Here is an 18441-nt window from a genome sequence, read left to right as displayed (position 1 = left end):
AAATTGGAAATAGTAGTCAATTTGTAATAGAATCCAAAAAAATATTTGATTTTATAGATGAAGATATTGTAATGAAACTGCTAACCACAGTAGACAGTAGAATCAGAATAAAACAGATGTACCTTTTTGGTTTTAAGTACTTTTCAAACTTAATCTTTAGCTAATTTTTGGTAAAATTTAATTAACATTATTAATTTTTCAATTAAAAATTAATTATAAGATATACATTTTTGTAATGGAATACAAGTTTCTGTAGGAATGGGTTGCTTTTTATACAAATTATCTAGCTTATAAGTGCAAGATTCTAATGATCCAAAGTACACATGGGGCTCAATGGTACATTATGGACTTGATCACTTATGAATAACTTTTTTTTTTGTAATGACAGTTTAATATTAATTCTCCTATACATTGTGTAAAGGAATAATGAAACTACCAGAAGAAACTTTTTTCTTGGTTGTATTTTTAAAAATATACAAGAGTAAAGTAAATTTTGATTCTAGGTACAACAATTTTCCTAACTAATCTTAGTGTTTTAAAAAAATATTGTTATTTTGGTTATTACTTGACCAAATTAATAAGTCATGGTACACATTTGATGAAGAATGTAATGTTTTTTATTTGCTATATTATAATGTTTTCACTTAGAACCACTCAGGAGTTATAGGCAAACAAATACCTAATTAATGACTTTATTAAATTAATTAGCTAATTAGTAAGTTTTAGGACCATGATAAATAAATTTTCATGTTAAGAATCCAATTTTTAAAATTGCTTGCACATGTATGTTTAATGGAATGGGGTTTTTACAACTAGATTTTATATTAACAGATGTGTTTATGCACCCATAAGGTTTATATATATATATATATATATATATATATATATATATATTTTGGTATATAACTTTGGGATTTTTTTATTTCTTTTTTGAATTAATGTTAAGAGTTTGAAATTAGTATATAAAAATGTCAAAGATTGGTTAAATCAATTTTTTTTCAATGACTTATACTCTAAACAAAATTCTCTCAGCTCTACACTGCTTTGAAATATATCATAAACATAAATTTAGTACTGTTTATGTGTAGGTTGGTTTTAGTTATGGAATATGTGCCCGAAATCATGTAAAAATTAAGAATTATTTTTGTGAACTATGTCTTTATATATTTGAATCCTTACAGTCCAGTGGTCCAGATGCAAGTACATGCATCGTTTCAAAAATATGGATTCCAATGGGCAATAACTTTTGAATTTGCCAAACATTTACTTTTGACATAAATTAACATCAAAGCAGAGAAAAAACATCAAAAAATTGTTATATTTTTTCTCTAGGACCAGAAATAATAGTAAAGATGAGTTTAATTTTATTGTATAAAACAAAATTTCAAATTGAATGACACAAGTTATTTTTTAATTTCATATAGAAAAATTTAGATCTATTTAAAACTTATAAAATATTGCTGGAGACTAATTGAATCTAAAAACACTCAGGAAGAGGAAGAAAAAATATTTGGGCACTAAGTTACTTCTTATCAAAGTGTTACCTGATAACAAATACTGATTGAAGACTCACCAAACTTTTAAGTTTGACACATTATTTCTTTGAATGGCATTAGGAAATTTAGTATTTTCGAGAAATTTTTATTTTGTTTCTTAAAATAGTTATCTAATTCCTAAGATACTGTTTTAGTTTATATTTGATATCATTTAAAGATTAATTTTACAGTAGTATTTATTTACACAAATGATAATAAATTCACAAAAACATTGCATTGTAAGGTATAATTATTACATTTTATTACTAATATCATCTTGTGTAAACAATGTAATTGAAATAGCTTTAAAGTGACACCAGAGGTAACATTCTACGATAATTAGAAGCAGAAATAGTAGAGAATATCCAGTCTTCCCAGGGGCTGGTTCTACTGTACAGCCCATCGGAATTACACTTGACCTTCCCACTCTGGTTAGAATAGGTTAGTAACCTATATGATGACTACCTCGTGTGCCGGAAATGATGAGGCATGATGTAATAAAAAAAAAACTAAAAAATTACAATAACTCCCAATTAGAAGATGTTCATGATGATTTTTTCTATTTTTTTTGTATTCAATTTACTTCATTTTAAAATTTTTTTAATATGTACATTAATTATTTACTTATTGTGAGAACAAAGTTTAAGGGTCAAGTCAAGGCTTGCAAAGGGGATTTAGGGGTCAGCAAACATTAAGTAATACTGTAGATCACTTTTTTTTTTTTTTAGCCTAGTAATTCAATGGTACTCAGTCAATATGAAGATACTTCATCAAATTAATTTTATTCCAAAGCTAATTGACTAAATATGTTGCTTTCTTATACCATGAAAATAGTACCACTTTTAGAAATATATCAATTATACATTTCCCTAATATCAAATGTGTCAACAAATAAAGTAGAAAATTTAAATTATAATCAATACAACCTGCTTATAAGAAACATATGGGGAATGAGTGAACTTGTTTCAAATAGTAGTCCAAGTCTTCCCATCCCACATTGGGATAGTAAATACATATTAAATAATTAGATTATATCATAAATTCTAAATAAATATTGGTAAACACCTGTATTTAATATATTGAACATATAAAATACAAACATACAATTTAATCTCTTTATATATTTTAAAAAGCAGAGAATTTAATTGCATTTTTTTTCTCTTGTATTACGTGGGAAATGTCTCCATAACAATTCACCATTGTTTCAAAACCAACTGCGGTAACCCTGTGGCTAAGTGGTTTTAGTACTGATCCCTCTTCCTCAACTTAATCTACGCCATCATCATTATAGGCAGAACGTTCTCAACAATTACATAATTGTTAAGAATTTTTCTTGTTACATCAGAATCTACCAGAATATAATTCTTCAGGCTTTGATCTTCTCCTTCTTTACATCCATTTTCTAAATCAATATCGGTATTAGAGTAAACCAAAGTAATTTTTGTTTCTTATAACTGAGATGTTAGATCATAGAGCCCAGAAAATGTAAATGGGATGACCAATTTTTCCTCTTAATGCAGGCCATTATAACCAAGGTTTCCTTAAAACCGAATACGAAATAAAACTATAATTAAATTGATGACAGGTGAAATGATTGAATTTCATGGTTATAATATTGTTACAGGTAAATAATCACACTCACTTCAACAGATATCCTTTTTATTGAATAAATAAATAAATGAATGATGCAAGTAGTAGAAGTTTAGTTTAGTTCTTAAGTAAAAGTTTCAATTTTTTTTTTTTTAAAGGTAAATAGAGTCTGACCACATTACCAATGAAAAACTAACAATTGCTATGATAACATTTTCAAGCACCTCTTTTAAGCTTGATTTCATTGCCTCAATACATCACACTTATTAGAAATAAATACTAATTTTTATCAGTAAATGCTTTTATAATCTTTCAATAGATTTTCTAAATAAAGTAATAAGAACATATTTTTCAAAGGTGAGTAGGAACTTATTTTTAGATTCCAAGGGGGTGTGAGTACTTATTTTTAGATAGAGGGAGAGCATACCAAAAAGAGCCAAGGTTAAAAAAAATGAGTAAATGAATGTTCCATATTGAATAGCTTCTATCATCTTGGTATAATATGAGAATAAGAATATAACACTGTACTAAGATATTAAACAATTTTATTAATTAAAAACGAAACATTTGATAAGTAGCAGAAATCTGAACATAAAACTCCATCAAATATAGAAAAAAATATTCTAAAATACTTCCAGGTCTCAACACAACAAAAATAAATCCATAAAATATAAAACAATTCTTACCTCTAATTCATAGCCAGAAGAATAATCTTCACCAGAAGGATCAATATGATATTTCAATTTACTCTTTTTACGAGGAGCTAAAAATGATTAATAAAAAAACATAATTTTCATAATAATATAATAACATCAAGAAATTTATGAATTTTAAAATAATCTAGCTAAAAAAGAAATAAATGTCACAGGTATTACATTACTTTCCCACCTAAAATACACAATTCAACAATAATCAAAAGGGTTTAATTGTAAGGCTAAAAAGTAATGAAGAAAAGAGAAAATATCCTGGATTTTGTTCTCCTTTCCGGCAAAAAAGCTCTAGGCCTAATAAGCATCAATGAAAATTCCATATCCTGTAATTGATTTAACTGTAATTGGGACCCAAGAGGTGCCAGTGTTCTTTAATCACAAGTCATGATTACGGTCTAGTAATTTCTAATCCTGAACAGCCAAGGCTATTGGTTCCAAGGAAATAATTTTAGATTTGGTTAATGAAATTGTCACAAGGTTCTCGATTGCTTTTTTTTTTTTTACTTCAATGCACCTAATTCCAACCTAGAGGAATAGTCTTGATAAAGTCTCCACAATTCAATTTAAGGGACAATCAGCAGCTCTTTAGACCAGATAGGCATTATTTTAATAAAAGTTTATTTCATAACAATTTCTTATTTGATATTTAAAATGTTTATAGTTTCTTACCAAAACCAATAATTTTTTTTTGGTTTAATCAATTTCTTTTTTAAAAATCCCAATTAACATGTTAATTATTTTATTAGGAAAGAAGTCAGCAATTTTTTATTAAGATACTAGCTGGGTACAGCAGTTTTACCCGTGTTGAATTTTTAAAATAGATGCTTGTTTCATACACATTATTACATGACCAAGCCTATCTGATTATCTGGAAAACAAATATATATATATGCTGCACATTCATAATTAAATGGTGGGTTATAAAGATTATTAACCTCCTAAGATAAAAAATAACCTATAAAATCTAGTTGTCTCAATTCTTGGAAATATTTTTAAGGGATAGGATCGAAAGGGCAATAAATTTATTTAAATGGCAATAAAGTTTCACATTTTCTTTTCTTGTTTATTTCTTCACCCTCCAATTTTATCACCCAAAACTCTACATTTTCAGACAATAATTTCAAACTTATTATTAATATAATAATATTAAATATTAGTATGCTTTTACAGGTATGAAGTTGTCATGACAAGTTACAGACATGTAGCTACGCAAAGTTTATATTATATTTCAACCATGACATCTCCCACACCACTTTAGCTACCGACATCTAGACACCCTCGGACATGGTCGGTGATTCAAAGCTACTACTACACACAACACCAGTGATCTGCGCTGAATAGTTGTGGCTGCGAAATGAAATGTACAAATATATACACCTATTTTTATAGGTACCTATTGATTTACATGTGCAAATTTATCACCCTCAAATTAAGCTTAAATACTTTATTTGATAATCAGTTCAACATAAAATTAAAAACCAGGACATTTGTAAGGTTCTATTTCCAAAATAAAAAATTTATTGTAGTAGTATTTATGAACAACAAATAAAGGTGAGTTAATCATAAAAAATAACAAATTTATTGTAGTATTGTAGCAGTATTTATGAACAACAAATAAAGGTGAATTAATCAGCAATGGAAAGTAGAAGCCCACACAGTCCTCAATCACCATCATTCTCCCCAACTCAAGTTGGTTCGAAAAATTCAAAAGCTACTAAACTAATATTTTGGCACATCCACCATTTGTGGGCATTATTTTAAAGCAATACAAGAATTCAGTTTAAACGAACAATGATCCAATTCCAAAATGAAGCAAACTAAACTAAAGTCTTGACATATTAGCTAAAAACGTTTGAGGTATTAATACAGTAATTAATTTTTAATGTACCCCATGTACCAACACTTACACTGGTAGCCTCTAATATACTTGGATACATCTCTTTAGTTCATTACTATCATTATTATTCAAAACTTCAAAAATGAATGATAATGGCGAAAGAATAACTTGATTGATTAATAGTATGAATAAGAGAAAATAGATCATCTTTAATTATTTTTATTTAATACTAATAAAGGTCATTTAATGTTTAACATTCTGATAAATATAAAAAATTATTACTCAGAATAAATAGTACTATTGGAAAATATCAAAAAAACAAATTTCAAAATAAAATTAAGTTTGTTGGAAGGGGTGATAACCATTAAGAACTGATATTCTACTATAACCAATCTTACATGAAACTTCTTTTTCAGTTTTGTTCGCATAAACTTCAAATTCACCTTCGGAAATATCTTGATGGTGTACATTATGAAAATTAAAGTTATGTTTAACCTAAAAATTAGAATGGCTTGTGAAAAAAAATTATTCTACTTAAGGAATAAAATTTATACTGCACTTTAATAACTACATGACACTCTCGGTACAGACATTATTTTGTGAAAATACCCTCCCTCATTCCCTTTACAAATTAAAAAAAAAAATAAAGAAGAAATTCAGAAATTAATAAGAAAAAGTGGTTTGGTCAGTTTAAAGACAAAAGTACGACATTAAAAGCTGAAATTCTACCGAAGTCAACTGCCACTACCAGGAGTAGAAATGGACAAACCCGAACGTGTATTATACAACAGAACCAATATGGAAGCCAAGAAACAGTGGCCGTCCTCTATAAAGAAAGAAAAACCTCACAGAAAGCCCTTCTGCACCAAGAGTTTTAATAAAACAGCTAAAAATTAATTTATTATGAAAAGTGAAAATACAGACTATGTTGTTACTTTAATATAAATCAATAGTTAATCCTCATATAGATGGGACATGATGAGTATTTCAAATATTATGAACAATAGAAATTAGAGCAATGAGAAAAACTAAGAATGAAGAAGAAACTCTAGATAATAAGAAAAATAACAATATGACTTGGGAACTAAGAGTTAATCAAATAGCCCTTAAAAGTAATATCTTATTTTTTCAAGAATTCTAAGATATATCATAGTATATTTCAAGAAGCTTTATAAGAATTTGTAAAGACATAATACAGAATCGCTATTCAAAGATAGAAAGTTTCATGACTATTGATTGATTCTGAAAATCAGCAGCTGAAAATGTTCTTATGCAAACCATATCGGACCTATGACTCACTAACTTTCAGGACACTTCTCCCCCCCAAAAAAACTGACTTCAACCATAAATATTAAGATTTATTACATCTTTATACTGTTAATTCAACAGTAAAACAGCATAAGCACATTCATAAATCATACAAAACATTTAACAACCATTATACCAACTGTCATAGGATATGGTAATGTCATGTTAAACTAGAACAACATTAAGTTAGGAAAAGATAATAGCATCTCTAATCACTGATTTACCAATTGTATCACACTTCATCGAATGGCATTGAAAGGTGAATTATGGGTCAAGAAATTTGAAAAACTATGGGAGCAGTTTTGCTCCTACACTTTTTTAAGAACAAACATTGTGATGACAATATATAAAAGCAAAGCAAAGTTAGACAGAATTGAAAATACCAGGACAAATTATCACACTTAGTTTCTTTAACTTCAACACATTAATCAACCAAAATGAACAAATATCTAGCATAAAAAAATAAAACAACGAACACATACCAACAATTTATTAGCTTTTCACCTAAAGTTGTGTAGAAGGGTAAAACTTTTATCATATCAAGACTTCTAAAGTAATGAGAAGTATTATTGTGTATAAAACAATTCAGACTGTTATACACTTACATGATTTTGCGCAGCTTCAACGTTTTTATGACTGAATCGCTCCATTATCTTTAATCATCAAGTGATGAAAAGGAAAATTTTTAAATCACTTTTATGAAGTGATAATTTGAATATTTGTAAACGGAGATAGAAATTATTATAAATCATCAGGAAATTTTACATCAGGTTTAACAATTTGAAAAGTAAATTGTTAGATCACACTTTTAAAAGTTATTAAAAATACAATTAACGTGTGAATAAATATATCTCCAGCAGTTTAAAAATAAACTTCTTTGTCCAGCGGTTACCGTTTGACAACGGCCCCGCGTTGTTTACAAGATAACTTGATTAGAAGAAACCTTTCGGTGATATCTCTTCATTAAAGAGATTATTTATCATTAATAAGTGATTGAGCTATATTACAAACCCTTTGTAATAAAAAAAAAATCATACGATTTTCTATTATTATATGAAATGTAGTATATTATCTTATATTTTATTCAGAATCTTGGCGCCAATGAGCAGAATTTTCAAATAAATCATTGCAGAACATATTTATTAATAATAAATAATAGATTTTTAACTTCCTTACTTTAGTACATTTTTGTTTTGTTTTTTAATACGTATGATACTGGTATTTTAAAAAACAAATGTTATCATTATATTATCCAATGACCTAGCGTTATTTATTGGAATTTCGAATTATAAGGAAGGTACTCTGGGGGAATGTGGATGCATTTTATATATGTTTAATAATACCTAGAACCGTGATATAAGGATTATATGAATCACCCCTACCCCTCTGATGACCATTACAGTACAAAAAACTATCTTTTTCGTGAAAAATGTGACAAAAACTCATTTAACGGTGAGAAAAGCCATTTTACAACTTTCGACAATCAGACAGTACGAAATTTTGAATAAAATACACCCTCAGAGACCTCCTTAGACTTAAAGACCAAAAAGATGTAGGGTTGTTTTATTGACAGAACAATACCATGACATTCAATTTTTAATATTTTGAGGAAAAAGGGCGTTCTCGGTCAAATGTACTTTTTTTGGGGGGGGGGAGGGGAAATGTCATTTTTAGAATCCGGTGTATGGGTACGGGAACAGTCAACATAGTGTGCTCCTCACGTAGAAGGTATACACATCGCGGCTTCACTCTAGTAGTAGCACATTCGACAAAATATTTTAAATTGGACGTCTTCCAAATGCCGTAGATTTGGGTTACTTTCTCTTCTCGTGTTGTCCTAAAGACTTTTTTTCCCTAAAGCAACCAGGGCTTTTGCAAAGTTATCCCAGTTTACAGTATAATATACGGAATATGTCAAATAAAAAAAAAAAAATTTAACGCGATATGTATGTATATAGACATAAATACATACAATAACATTAGAAAATCTTAGCAATCCTTAGTTGCAAATCAAGAACACAAATCTTCTGGGAGATGGAGGTATTCCTTTGGTCTTTCACAAAATAAAAAGTAACTCTTTCACAGTAAAACCAATGATTGAAGTTCAGGTTGATGGTGTAGAGGTAATGTAGATGGATTACTGTGCAAATTTTGAAATCCGATCATTTAAAATTTGAAGTAGAAGAGGTACTAAGAAAATGGAGGGAGTCTGCCAGAGTTTGATTCATGTCATGTGTTTCACTTTATCCTTGCTGGCAACTGACAAAATAATGGCAAACCAAGCTTTTGTTAATTATGAATTGAAAGAGACATTGCACTGGAGAAATCATACACCTTTTAGTTTCTGAGCGAGGCTGTTCTCATACATACCCACACTCACAGAACAAATTATGAGATTTGATTGGATTTTAAAACCAATATTTCTGTTGATAACTTGGATTTAAAATTATACATGATCATAATACTTCCCATAACTATATATTTCAGTTATTAGTCTATCAGTTAGCAGGGGTAATACTTATTGACTTTCTCCTGCTGGAGGACTATTACCGACACAAGGTAAAGAAGGATCGGTGAAGACCCAAGCAGATGGAAGACGATCCTCTGAGAAACAACATCAGAAGAATGGAACTTACTCTAAAGAACCACATCCTTACCATTGGTTGATGCCTGAAAAGCACATAGATCCTCTCAGACAATGAACCCACAGCTCCTTACAGGGCATGAAGGTTTCCGAGCAAGGCACATAGCAAAATTATTGATCCCTAATGCCCTTTCTGTTAGTTTCTGAATATCGCCGAGTATGTGGTACTCACCTGTACTGCCTATGAGGGCCAAGCTGATGAGGGAGACAGAGCTCTAGATCCTGAAGGAGAGTGATCTCTCTCAGCTGATGACAAAGGAGAACTACCCTACCTTTGTGTTAGGGTGACATGAAGGTATTGGTTCCACCCACTTCTTGTGTAGGAGGCAAGAAGCTACACCAACAAGTCCACCAAACAGCATATAAGAGAACTAAATGAACAAAAAATTGCGCAAAGCTGAGGAAAAAATAGTTTAAATTGTTTTAACTGCAGAAATGGGTTGAAGTAATGCAGGCATGCATTGATTCCTTGTCCTGCGAACAGGAGCGGGAACCCTAATAGACAGGGTAGACATTTGAAATTCATAATATTGAGGGCTTACTTCACAATAGTACTAATTACATTTCTACTCAATTTAGAAAAAATTCAATTAAATGTTTTCTCTTTCAGAAATATTACAACTTTTCAATTATTTTATTGAATGAACAGATTTAGGTATAAAATCTAATTCTGTTCAGTCAAAAATAATTAAAAGGTAGTAATTAGTTCCTCATGTTAGTAGAAATGTATTTGGCACCAGTGTAAAGTAAGTCATCAATATATATGAATATGTAGTAAGTAAAAGTAGTTATATAAGCCTATTTTTATAAATTATATAACTAGTTTGAAACAAACATTAAAAAAGGGCTCAACTTAATTTGTATTGATTCATCTCCACTTTTATGGTATTTTTGCCCATAAAACATCCTTGTATACAGAATTTCAGACCATTTGACCCAAAGCGGGAAGGTGGAGGCAGGCACATACATCTCCAAAACTATTTACTATGGCTTATGAAACAGATATGAAGTGCTTTTTACCCCTGCATTCCAAAAAGAAGAACACTGAACCCCTTCTAGTTGTAGAGTCATCAAGTATGATTAAGTAATATTGTTTATTAATTTTTAATGAATTATTTATAATTATGAAAAATTGTGAATATAATAAATTTAATATTCGATCAATTCAGTTTTAAAACTTACTTATACTATGAAAACTTGTCACACATTTCTGGTGTTCTAAAAACTCTTTCCTTTCGATGAATTAGGTCTTGTTTGTTTCCATCTATAACACTTGAACTATACATCTCAGTGAAAAGTTTATTGCATGAGAAATTAAAGAGCATTAATTTTTGCATAGAATGATGAACAAACTCAATAATTCAGTCAAGTAACATGGTTGTAAACCAAAAGAAGAAAATTTGTTCAATAACTGAGATGTACTATACATATATCAGTCTAAACTTCATAGAGGAAAACATTTCTGGTGATACTAAAATTCATAATTAAGGAGCTAATTAGCTTGATAAAGTTACAAATTACAATTTTTTAGGTATTTTTTTCTGTTTTTATCTATAAGGAGTGTCAGATTTACCTACTGAGCATGGGCTTAGATAAAAAATAATTCTATGGGTTAATAAACATTAAAGAAAATTTTTATGATGAGTTGAGAAAAGTCTTATAAAGTCATAAATTGTGTTACATGAAAAAGTTAAATTGTCATAAAAATGATTATTTTAATGAAAAGTGCCTCTTCCTCTCTGATGTGGTGTAGAGAGGGTGGCAAAAATTCTTGGACCTAGGGGGCATACAAAACTTTAAATCTGGCCTTGCCAATAATTTCCAAACTTCATCTTAGCAAAATTATTATAGTAAAGTAAAATACAGAATATGAAATTCTACATTGAATTATAGATAAGTTCTATTTCTGTAGTTCAAGTGGCAGCCATAAACCACCTGCTTGTGCGTTAAGAGCAGTTCAGACCAGCTCTAAATGGGCTCCAATACACAAGGAACAACTAGAGAGAGCGGTTAGATTTAAGATCTTACCATTTGACTGAATAATTTAGTTATGATATTGTTTGATATAGAATTTCCTGTTCCTTTATTTATGAGTAATAGGTGAAATAACAAAAAAAAAAGATCTACAATTTTACATCTCATTACTTTATCAAACTGGTTATCTAATTATTAAGCTTTTTAAAACAGCAAGAAATACATTTTCTGTGGACTTATGATTATTATTAAGTTATTATCCTAATCATTCCTTTTTTTTCAAATATTTATATATATATATATATATTTTTGGTTCAAGTCCTCTAGTGAGGACTTTACAGCTCCAGAGTTGGAAGTTGGAATTCATTTCTCGGGCCTGCTACAAAATAAAATTTGACTCTCTGTGGTGGGATTGGAACCCACTGATAAATTAATTTTATTTGTATACAATTATTTACATGCAATTATAATTATTATTATACATACATGATTGACTGTATATAAATTAGAAGTAGTTTTTCTAGGTTGCGGTTACAAAAATTGTTTTTCTTTTATTCTCTAGAGCAACTCATTATAATTGTTATTCTTTTAGTTACAATGCTAATCATTCTTTGTTCTCCAAATATTTATCTTTATTAATTAATTTATATATTTATATTTATTATATAAGAACTGAATCCAATGATCATATATTTGTTAATAATACCATTTGCTGCTTATTGTATTAAATTTTGAATCACTTATTAATACTTTCAATGTGATCCAAGTAATCTTCCAAATCAGTATTAATTTCTTCTGGGTCAACAGCTGATGATTGTGAATTATATCCTTTTTCTCCTTCAGAGAAGTCTTCTGGACATGATTTTTGTTCAGGAAGGTACTCATATTCAGTATCTAATAGGTTTTCCATGGCCTCGTTAAAAGGATGAATTGGGTTTCCGAATTCATCTTTTTTCTGGACTTTTTCTACTTTCTCTTCCTTGTATCCTAGTGGTTTTGTGCTAGGTAACTTAACACCCTTTATTTCTTGGGTTGTAGCTTTTCTTAAATTTTCATCTTCTCCAGGAGTAGTATGCAGTATATGAACAGGTAGGTGATCTGATCTTGGAGGAAAAACAAACTCTGAAACAGATATTGAATAATTAATAAAATATATATTATGAATTGTAAGTTTTTGTTAAAAGAATTTATTGTAATCAGAAAGGGATTACTTCTAATCACCAATTTATATTCAAACAAAAGAAAATTCCTAAAGAAGAAAAAATAAAAATGCTATTTATTTAAATTTTCTTTGTAAGTTGAATTTAGATGAATGACAGTTTAATTGTAACTAAACTATTCAAATAATAAGATATAACAGTATAAATTTATAAGGCTTGATGATTTATAAGCTATTAATTTTACCAGAATCATCTGCTTCAGTAGCGAGGACTATTGCATTTTCAAACCATTCATCTACTGGCCTAAGACCAGGTGTCCAATCACCTTTCAGAGCAAAATAAAAGTACTCTTTTGGAGGAAGATTCAAACAAACATCTTCAGGTATTTTATTGTCTTCAAAAACCTTATAATAATAATAATGGTTAAGAGATTTTAAGAAACAGGATCAAAATTAATTATCCAGTGTAGCTAAAAAATGTGATTGGGATGAAAATAAAAATAAAACACAAAAAGCATCAAAACTTTTACATTAAGCACACCATTTTAATACTAAATACTTTTACACTATGATGATTATTTTCCTAAGAATACTACTTTTCATGATATTACCCAAAATATATTCACAAAAGGTTGTTCCTTGTTTTTGGAAAAAAATATTGTTGTTTGAAAAATGTTAGTTCGAAAAACAATGAACATAAAGAATTCTATTAGGGTGTAATATGAAGCTTATTGTATGCACCATAGAGTAGTCCATAATGATGGCTTCCCTTCAGTTTTCATGATACCTGCCAAAATATATTCAGAAAATGTTGTTTTGGGGAAAAAAAAAACTTATGTTAGAAAAATTGTCTTAAAAAATATTGAATATAAAAGTTTCTATTAGAGCTCGAATTTTAACAAATTTACTTTATTTTGATAATTAAAGTATTTAGGTTTTAATACTTTTTTTTTTATACCATTGGTAGTTTTAAAGATATTGAACACTAATGAAAAATGAGTGAAACCTGTAGATTTTTTTTTATAAAATGAACTTCTTGTGGTGATATTTGCTGCTTCTTAGTCTAAGCAAGGTGAAAAATCAAATGATTATCTTACAGAAAAAGAGCATCAGATGATAGGAAAATACAGTACACTCCGATTAAATTTAATGTTATGGGATTATATAGAAACGAGTAAACATAAGCAGAATCTTTTAATATATAAACTTTTTACTTCTGAATATTGTTAACTCTTTAAAAAAGAACTCACATAGTTGAACTAATTGTAATACTTAAAAAGTTACTGGCTATAAACCTAAAATTTTATAGGGGTGATTTTGAAAAACTGCTACATAAGGCCTACACATACCCCGGGGAATAGTAAACTTTTTACCATCCTCTTTCCAAACAGTTTTGCATCAAAATCTATGGAAAGAAATTAGTTTACAATTGCTTCTAGGTTAACATAAGGTTGCAATTTTACTAGACTACAATTGTATTCTAATAACTACTTTGTGTTTCTTATTAATATATGATATAAGTTAATTTTATCATAATAGGTTTTAACTTTAAAATATTGACTACATATTAATTAAAGATGTTAACCATTTTATAAAAAATTATTGTTCGTTGGGTCACCTAAGATGTATAAATATTCCATATTAAATAATTAAGTAAAAGCAGTTAATGTACAAACTTACACTAGGCTGATCACTATAAACAAATTTCAAAAAACTGTTTAAACGTTTTCCTAGTTGTTTCAGAAATTTAATAGATTCTGAATAATTGCATATTTTTTCCGGCATTTTCTGCTTAAGTTTTGGTGGTTCGCCTTTGTAACAGGCATATTGGTTGAATGATTTCTGTAAAAATAAACAAGCAAACATAAAGAGAATATATCAGGTAAATTGAGATAAAATATTAATTAAAATAACTCAATCAAGTTGATCTTTTAAATAAGATTTAAAGAATAATTCTTATGATATAAGTCCATCATCATCCATAGGTGTAAGTCCCTTGTCTCATCAAGCACCAAACATTTATTTAATAAGAAAAAAGACCAACTCCCTATTTCTTAAAAAAAAAAAAATCATAGTGCTTAGTTATATGTGCGAGTCTAAATTATATTGTATTCTTATACTTATACTAATCATTATATGTCTTCTGGTAATATATAAGCAAAGTTGGTAATTTTTTATAAATAATGCAATAATCTCAAATTTAGTTCTCTAAACAGTTGCAATTTCCCCCACTGAAAATACTGAACTGAGTATTGGAGTATAGATTGACTGAAGTGAGATGCTGATTGTAATGTAATTAAAAAATAATAATAGAGAACTATTAAGCATTTAATTTAGAAAAACTACCATGGCTGAGAGTTCTTCTATTCCTAAAACTTTACAATTAAGAAGTTTCATGAAGACTTGATCCTTAAAAAATTCAGGAAAATACCTCAAGAGAACATATTCAGAGCCCTGTAACAAAGACACATTTGAATTCCATGAACTAAGTTTGTAAACTAATACATTTAAAGGCATGTATAATAAACTTTTATAATATGTTATACTCTAGTGTCAAATACCAAAAACTGAAAATATAAATGATCTAGAGTACTGATGTAGACTAGGGTAAGAAATGCATAATGGAAAATGCATTTTTTCTTGAATCTGCCAAGCAAATCTGACCAAAAAAAACGTTTTGATTTAATAGAATTGGAGTTATTGTACAGTATAATGGGGTTACTTTCTGTTCCATCAGACTGTCCTGAAGCTATTAGAGTTGTTATTACATAATAATGTAGTGAAGTAATGTATAGTGTATAAGAACTACATTGTTAATTAAAATTTCATTATATGTTTTAGATTTCAGTCTAGGTTTTTTTAAACGAATCTTAATTCAGTTCAAATGTGTGCGGGAAATGTATAAAGGTCAAGAGAAGGTTTCTATCAAGGATTAAGGTTTCGATGATGCCAAAAAAAACTAAGAAAAAGTAATTTGTATAAAGATGTATTTGTTTTTTTATTAAAATATTATGAACAGAAGCATGAGATATTCTCTTATTAAAAATTTCTTCAAATATTACTTTTATACCGCCATCTCCTTTATTCATTTTGAGCAGGGCTCTTGAATAAAATGGAGAAATAAACCTGAAAACGAGAATAAAAAAAATATATTACTTTTTTAAATAAAAAGGAATCGGTAAAATGTCAATAATAACAAATTATTTTAAAATTTCTAGATGTTATTTCTTTCAGAAAGTATGAGATCAGGTGATGAGAGATGGCGCGATTTCTAGCGAATCTGAAAGCAGTATTCTCAATAATCTAATTATTTTAATCAAGCGCTAGAATCAAAGTTTTCCCTCCTTTAAATTCAGTTCAACCGCGAAATATCTCCTTTAATGCGTCCTTGGTTAGTTTTGTGATAGGAATATTTTAAAAATTATGTGTGAATTACATAAAGTTGATTTTTTCCCCTCGTACTTCCGGTATTACTTAGTGGTTTCTACTGTCGCCATTTCTGATTATGGTATTTAAAAAGTTTTTTTTAGCTAAACGGTTTTAGTTTCTGTAAGAATAATTGTTTGATAATGTTCTTATTTTACTGTTCTGGCTTGTTGCTGAATATGTATTATAGTTGCTGTTAAGATAACTATATAATTATTTAATTAATTATAGTTACTGTAATTTTACTGATTTTCTCATATAGTTATGTATATGAGGTTGGATAAGATTAATTTTACTATTGGTTTTCCTCATGTTGTTTTGTTGCATAAATAATAAAATAGTAAATGGTGAATGATGATCTGCTAAAAAAATGCAAATATCATAAAGGTATTCATATATTGACTTTTCCTTTTCTAATATAGAAGTGGGATGCTTACATTCCTGATAACAATCAGTCTGAAAATTTATCAATATAACTATTACTTGAAAACAGCACTAAAAATGGATAAAAACTCCTACAAATCAAGAAATGAAGATAATTACATTAATTTAGTGACAAGATTCATTTATCTAAAATATATATTCATATCACTTATGAAGTATTCTTTAGTTGTATCATCTTTCTGTTAGAAGAGTGATTTTTTAAATTATAATTGTACATCATAGTTACTTTCTTAGTCAGATGTAGCTTTATGAATAGAATTCCTATTTAGAAGGATTCCAGTGAAAACAGTACTAAAAAAAACTAATATATTGTTCAAAAACTTTCATTTCTGAAGTATTAAAGCTTGAAAAACCTAAATCTAAAACAAAATTTATTTTTATAGGAAAGGACTCAATTGGAGAAAATACTTCCCAGAAACATTAAGTGTAGAGATTTCTTTTGTGTGTGCTCTACAGTATAAAAACTGATCCTTACAAGCTGGAAGAAAGTTATATCTGCTTCATGCTTGAGCAAGCTGGTTAAATGCATTATGGTATGTTTTTTTAAAAGTAATGTATATTTCTTGTAGTTATAGAATTATTCTTTAATAAACTTGTAAAATTATTATTATTGTTATTACCTCAATAATATGAATCCCTATTTCTTCATACAACAGCAGAACTCCGCCTATATAAGTATATTTCTCTTTTTGACTATTCATGAAATCTCTGAACTCATTTGATAGATGGAAACTGTCTTCTGGTTTATAATCAAAAATAAGAGCAATCTTCCTTGTTGGTCCATCCTGAAGTAGAAAAAAAATTGTTTTATTACAGTAAATTGGGATAATTGGACCTTAGCATACATGGACCTATAATAAAGTGTTGTTTAGATCTGTCATATCAATTATTTTCTTCTTATTTTTTAAAAATTATAAAACAACATTTTTATACATCATTTCTTCTCGGGCTCGAGTTATACACCAGTGTTTACTCTCTTGTTCAGTTAAATACTTCCTTGTGCATAAGTAATCATCTTTCCAAATGAGTGTAATGCAAAAATCATGTAATTCAATTTATTACTTCTGATATTTCTTATGTTCTGTATTTAAATGAAATTATAAATTTTAATTATATTTTAGAATTTATTTTACTTTTTTTTATTGACTGGTTATGTGGTGAAAATTTTAATACCAGCTGTCAGAAATTTAAAATTATATTTCTCCAAAAGCCTGTTTCTTGTGAACTTACAAACGGCTTATCTAAGCTACTGCATATTTTACCATAGCATTCATTATAGTTCTACAAAACAATTGAGGTCATATTTTTATACTAATAGAATCATAAATAGACTGGGATCATTGGTCAAAGCTAGGGCCTGCTAAAGGTTTTGTAAGGCATCCTGTCGGGAATCATATAAATTTACCCAATTTATAGATACCTCCAAAGTTGTCAAATAATGTGCACATAAGTTAATAAATAAACGCTTGTATTGAAACAACTTATAATCTTTACACACTCCACAAAATAATAGTTCAATTATAAGATTTAAAATAAAACAGCTAACAAAATTAGACTAAACAATGTGCTTCAGCACCTTAGGACAATGAATAACAACAACAGCACCGTAATCTACCTCTATCTTCTTTCTCTTCACTATCGATACTTAACACATCCAATCCTGGTCCAAGGTCCCCTAAAACTTACATTTGTCTGTAATTTAAAAGTAATTGACAAATAACATTCCCATAGTATTGGACTGTTTAAAGTGTCCCTCTGTCGTATCCTCCTATAGAAGTGTTTATTTTTTATGTACATAATATTATATATATATA

At 28.5% G+C, this 18441-nt stretch overlaps 2 protein-coding genes and 1 long non-coding RNA gene across 6 annotated transcripts in view; 1 reads left to right on the top strand and 2 right to left on the bottom strand.

Moving 5' to 3' along the window:
• Positions 1–7901, bottom strand: part of LOC106681963 (centromere-associated protein E) — a 69264-nt gene extending 61363 nt beyond the window's left edge. For 2 of the 3 annotated variants that reach the window (XM_067044806.1, XM_067044807.1), the window contains exons 1-3: positions 7586–7901; positions 6071–6167; positions 3812–3888 (exon numbers count right to left, since the gene is read on the bottom strand). In XM_067044806.1, coding sequence (XP_066900907.1) covers positions 3812–3888; positions 6071–6167; positions 7586–7630 — 219 coding nt within the window. In that variant the 5' untranslated portion in view covers positions 7631–7901. The remainder of the gene's footprint in view (positions 1–3811; positions 3889–6070; positions 6168–7585) is intronic. The other variant, XM_067044808.1, reaches the window with a different exon arrangement.
• Positions 7902–12271: 4370 nt separating this feature from the next.
• The window catches only part of LOC106681962 (uncharacterized), a 20202-nt gene continuing 14032 nt past the window's right edge, over positions 12272–18441 (bottom strand). Inside the window, exons 5-9 of one of the 2 annotated variants that reach the window (XM_067044803.1) lie at positions 17248–17412; positions 15104–15211; positions 14438–14599; positions 13003–13162; positions 12272–12720 (exon numbers count right to left, since the gene is read on the bottom strand). In XM_067044803.1, the coding sequence (XP_066900904.1) occupies positions 12335–12720; positions 13003–13162; positions 14438–14599; positions 15104–15211; positions 17248–17412 (981 nt within the window). In that variant the 3' untranslated portion in view covers positions 12272–12334. The remainder of the gene's footprint in view (positions 12721–13002; positions 13163–14437; positions 14600–15103; positions 15212–17247; positions 17413–18441) is intronic. The other variant, XM_067044805.1, reaches the window with a different exon arrangement.
• LOC136795151 (uncharacterized) overlaps positions 16001–18441 on the top strand; it is a 19609-nt gene continuing 17168 nt past the window's right edge. Inside the window, exons 1-2 of the long non-coding RNA XR_010842716.1 lie at positions 16001–16265; positions 17011–17160. This is a non-coding gene — a long non-coding RNA (uncharacterized lncRNA). The remainder of the gene's footprint in view (positions 16266–17010; positions 17161–18441) is intronic.

This window comes from Halyomorpha halys, unplaced genomic scaffold, assembly GCF_000696795.3.
Source record: "Halyomorpha halys isolate HHAL.00 unplaced genomic scaffold, Hhal_1.1 Scaffold380.1, whole genome shotgun sequence".
NCBI lineage: Eukaryota > Metazoa > Arthropoda > Insecta > Hemiptera > Pentatomidae > Halyomorpha > Halyomorpha halys.
Note: the sequence above shows the minus strand (reverse complement) of the source record. Positions and strands in the feature narration are given on the sequence as shown.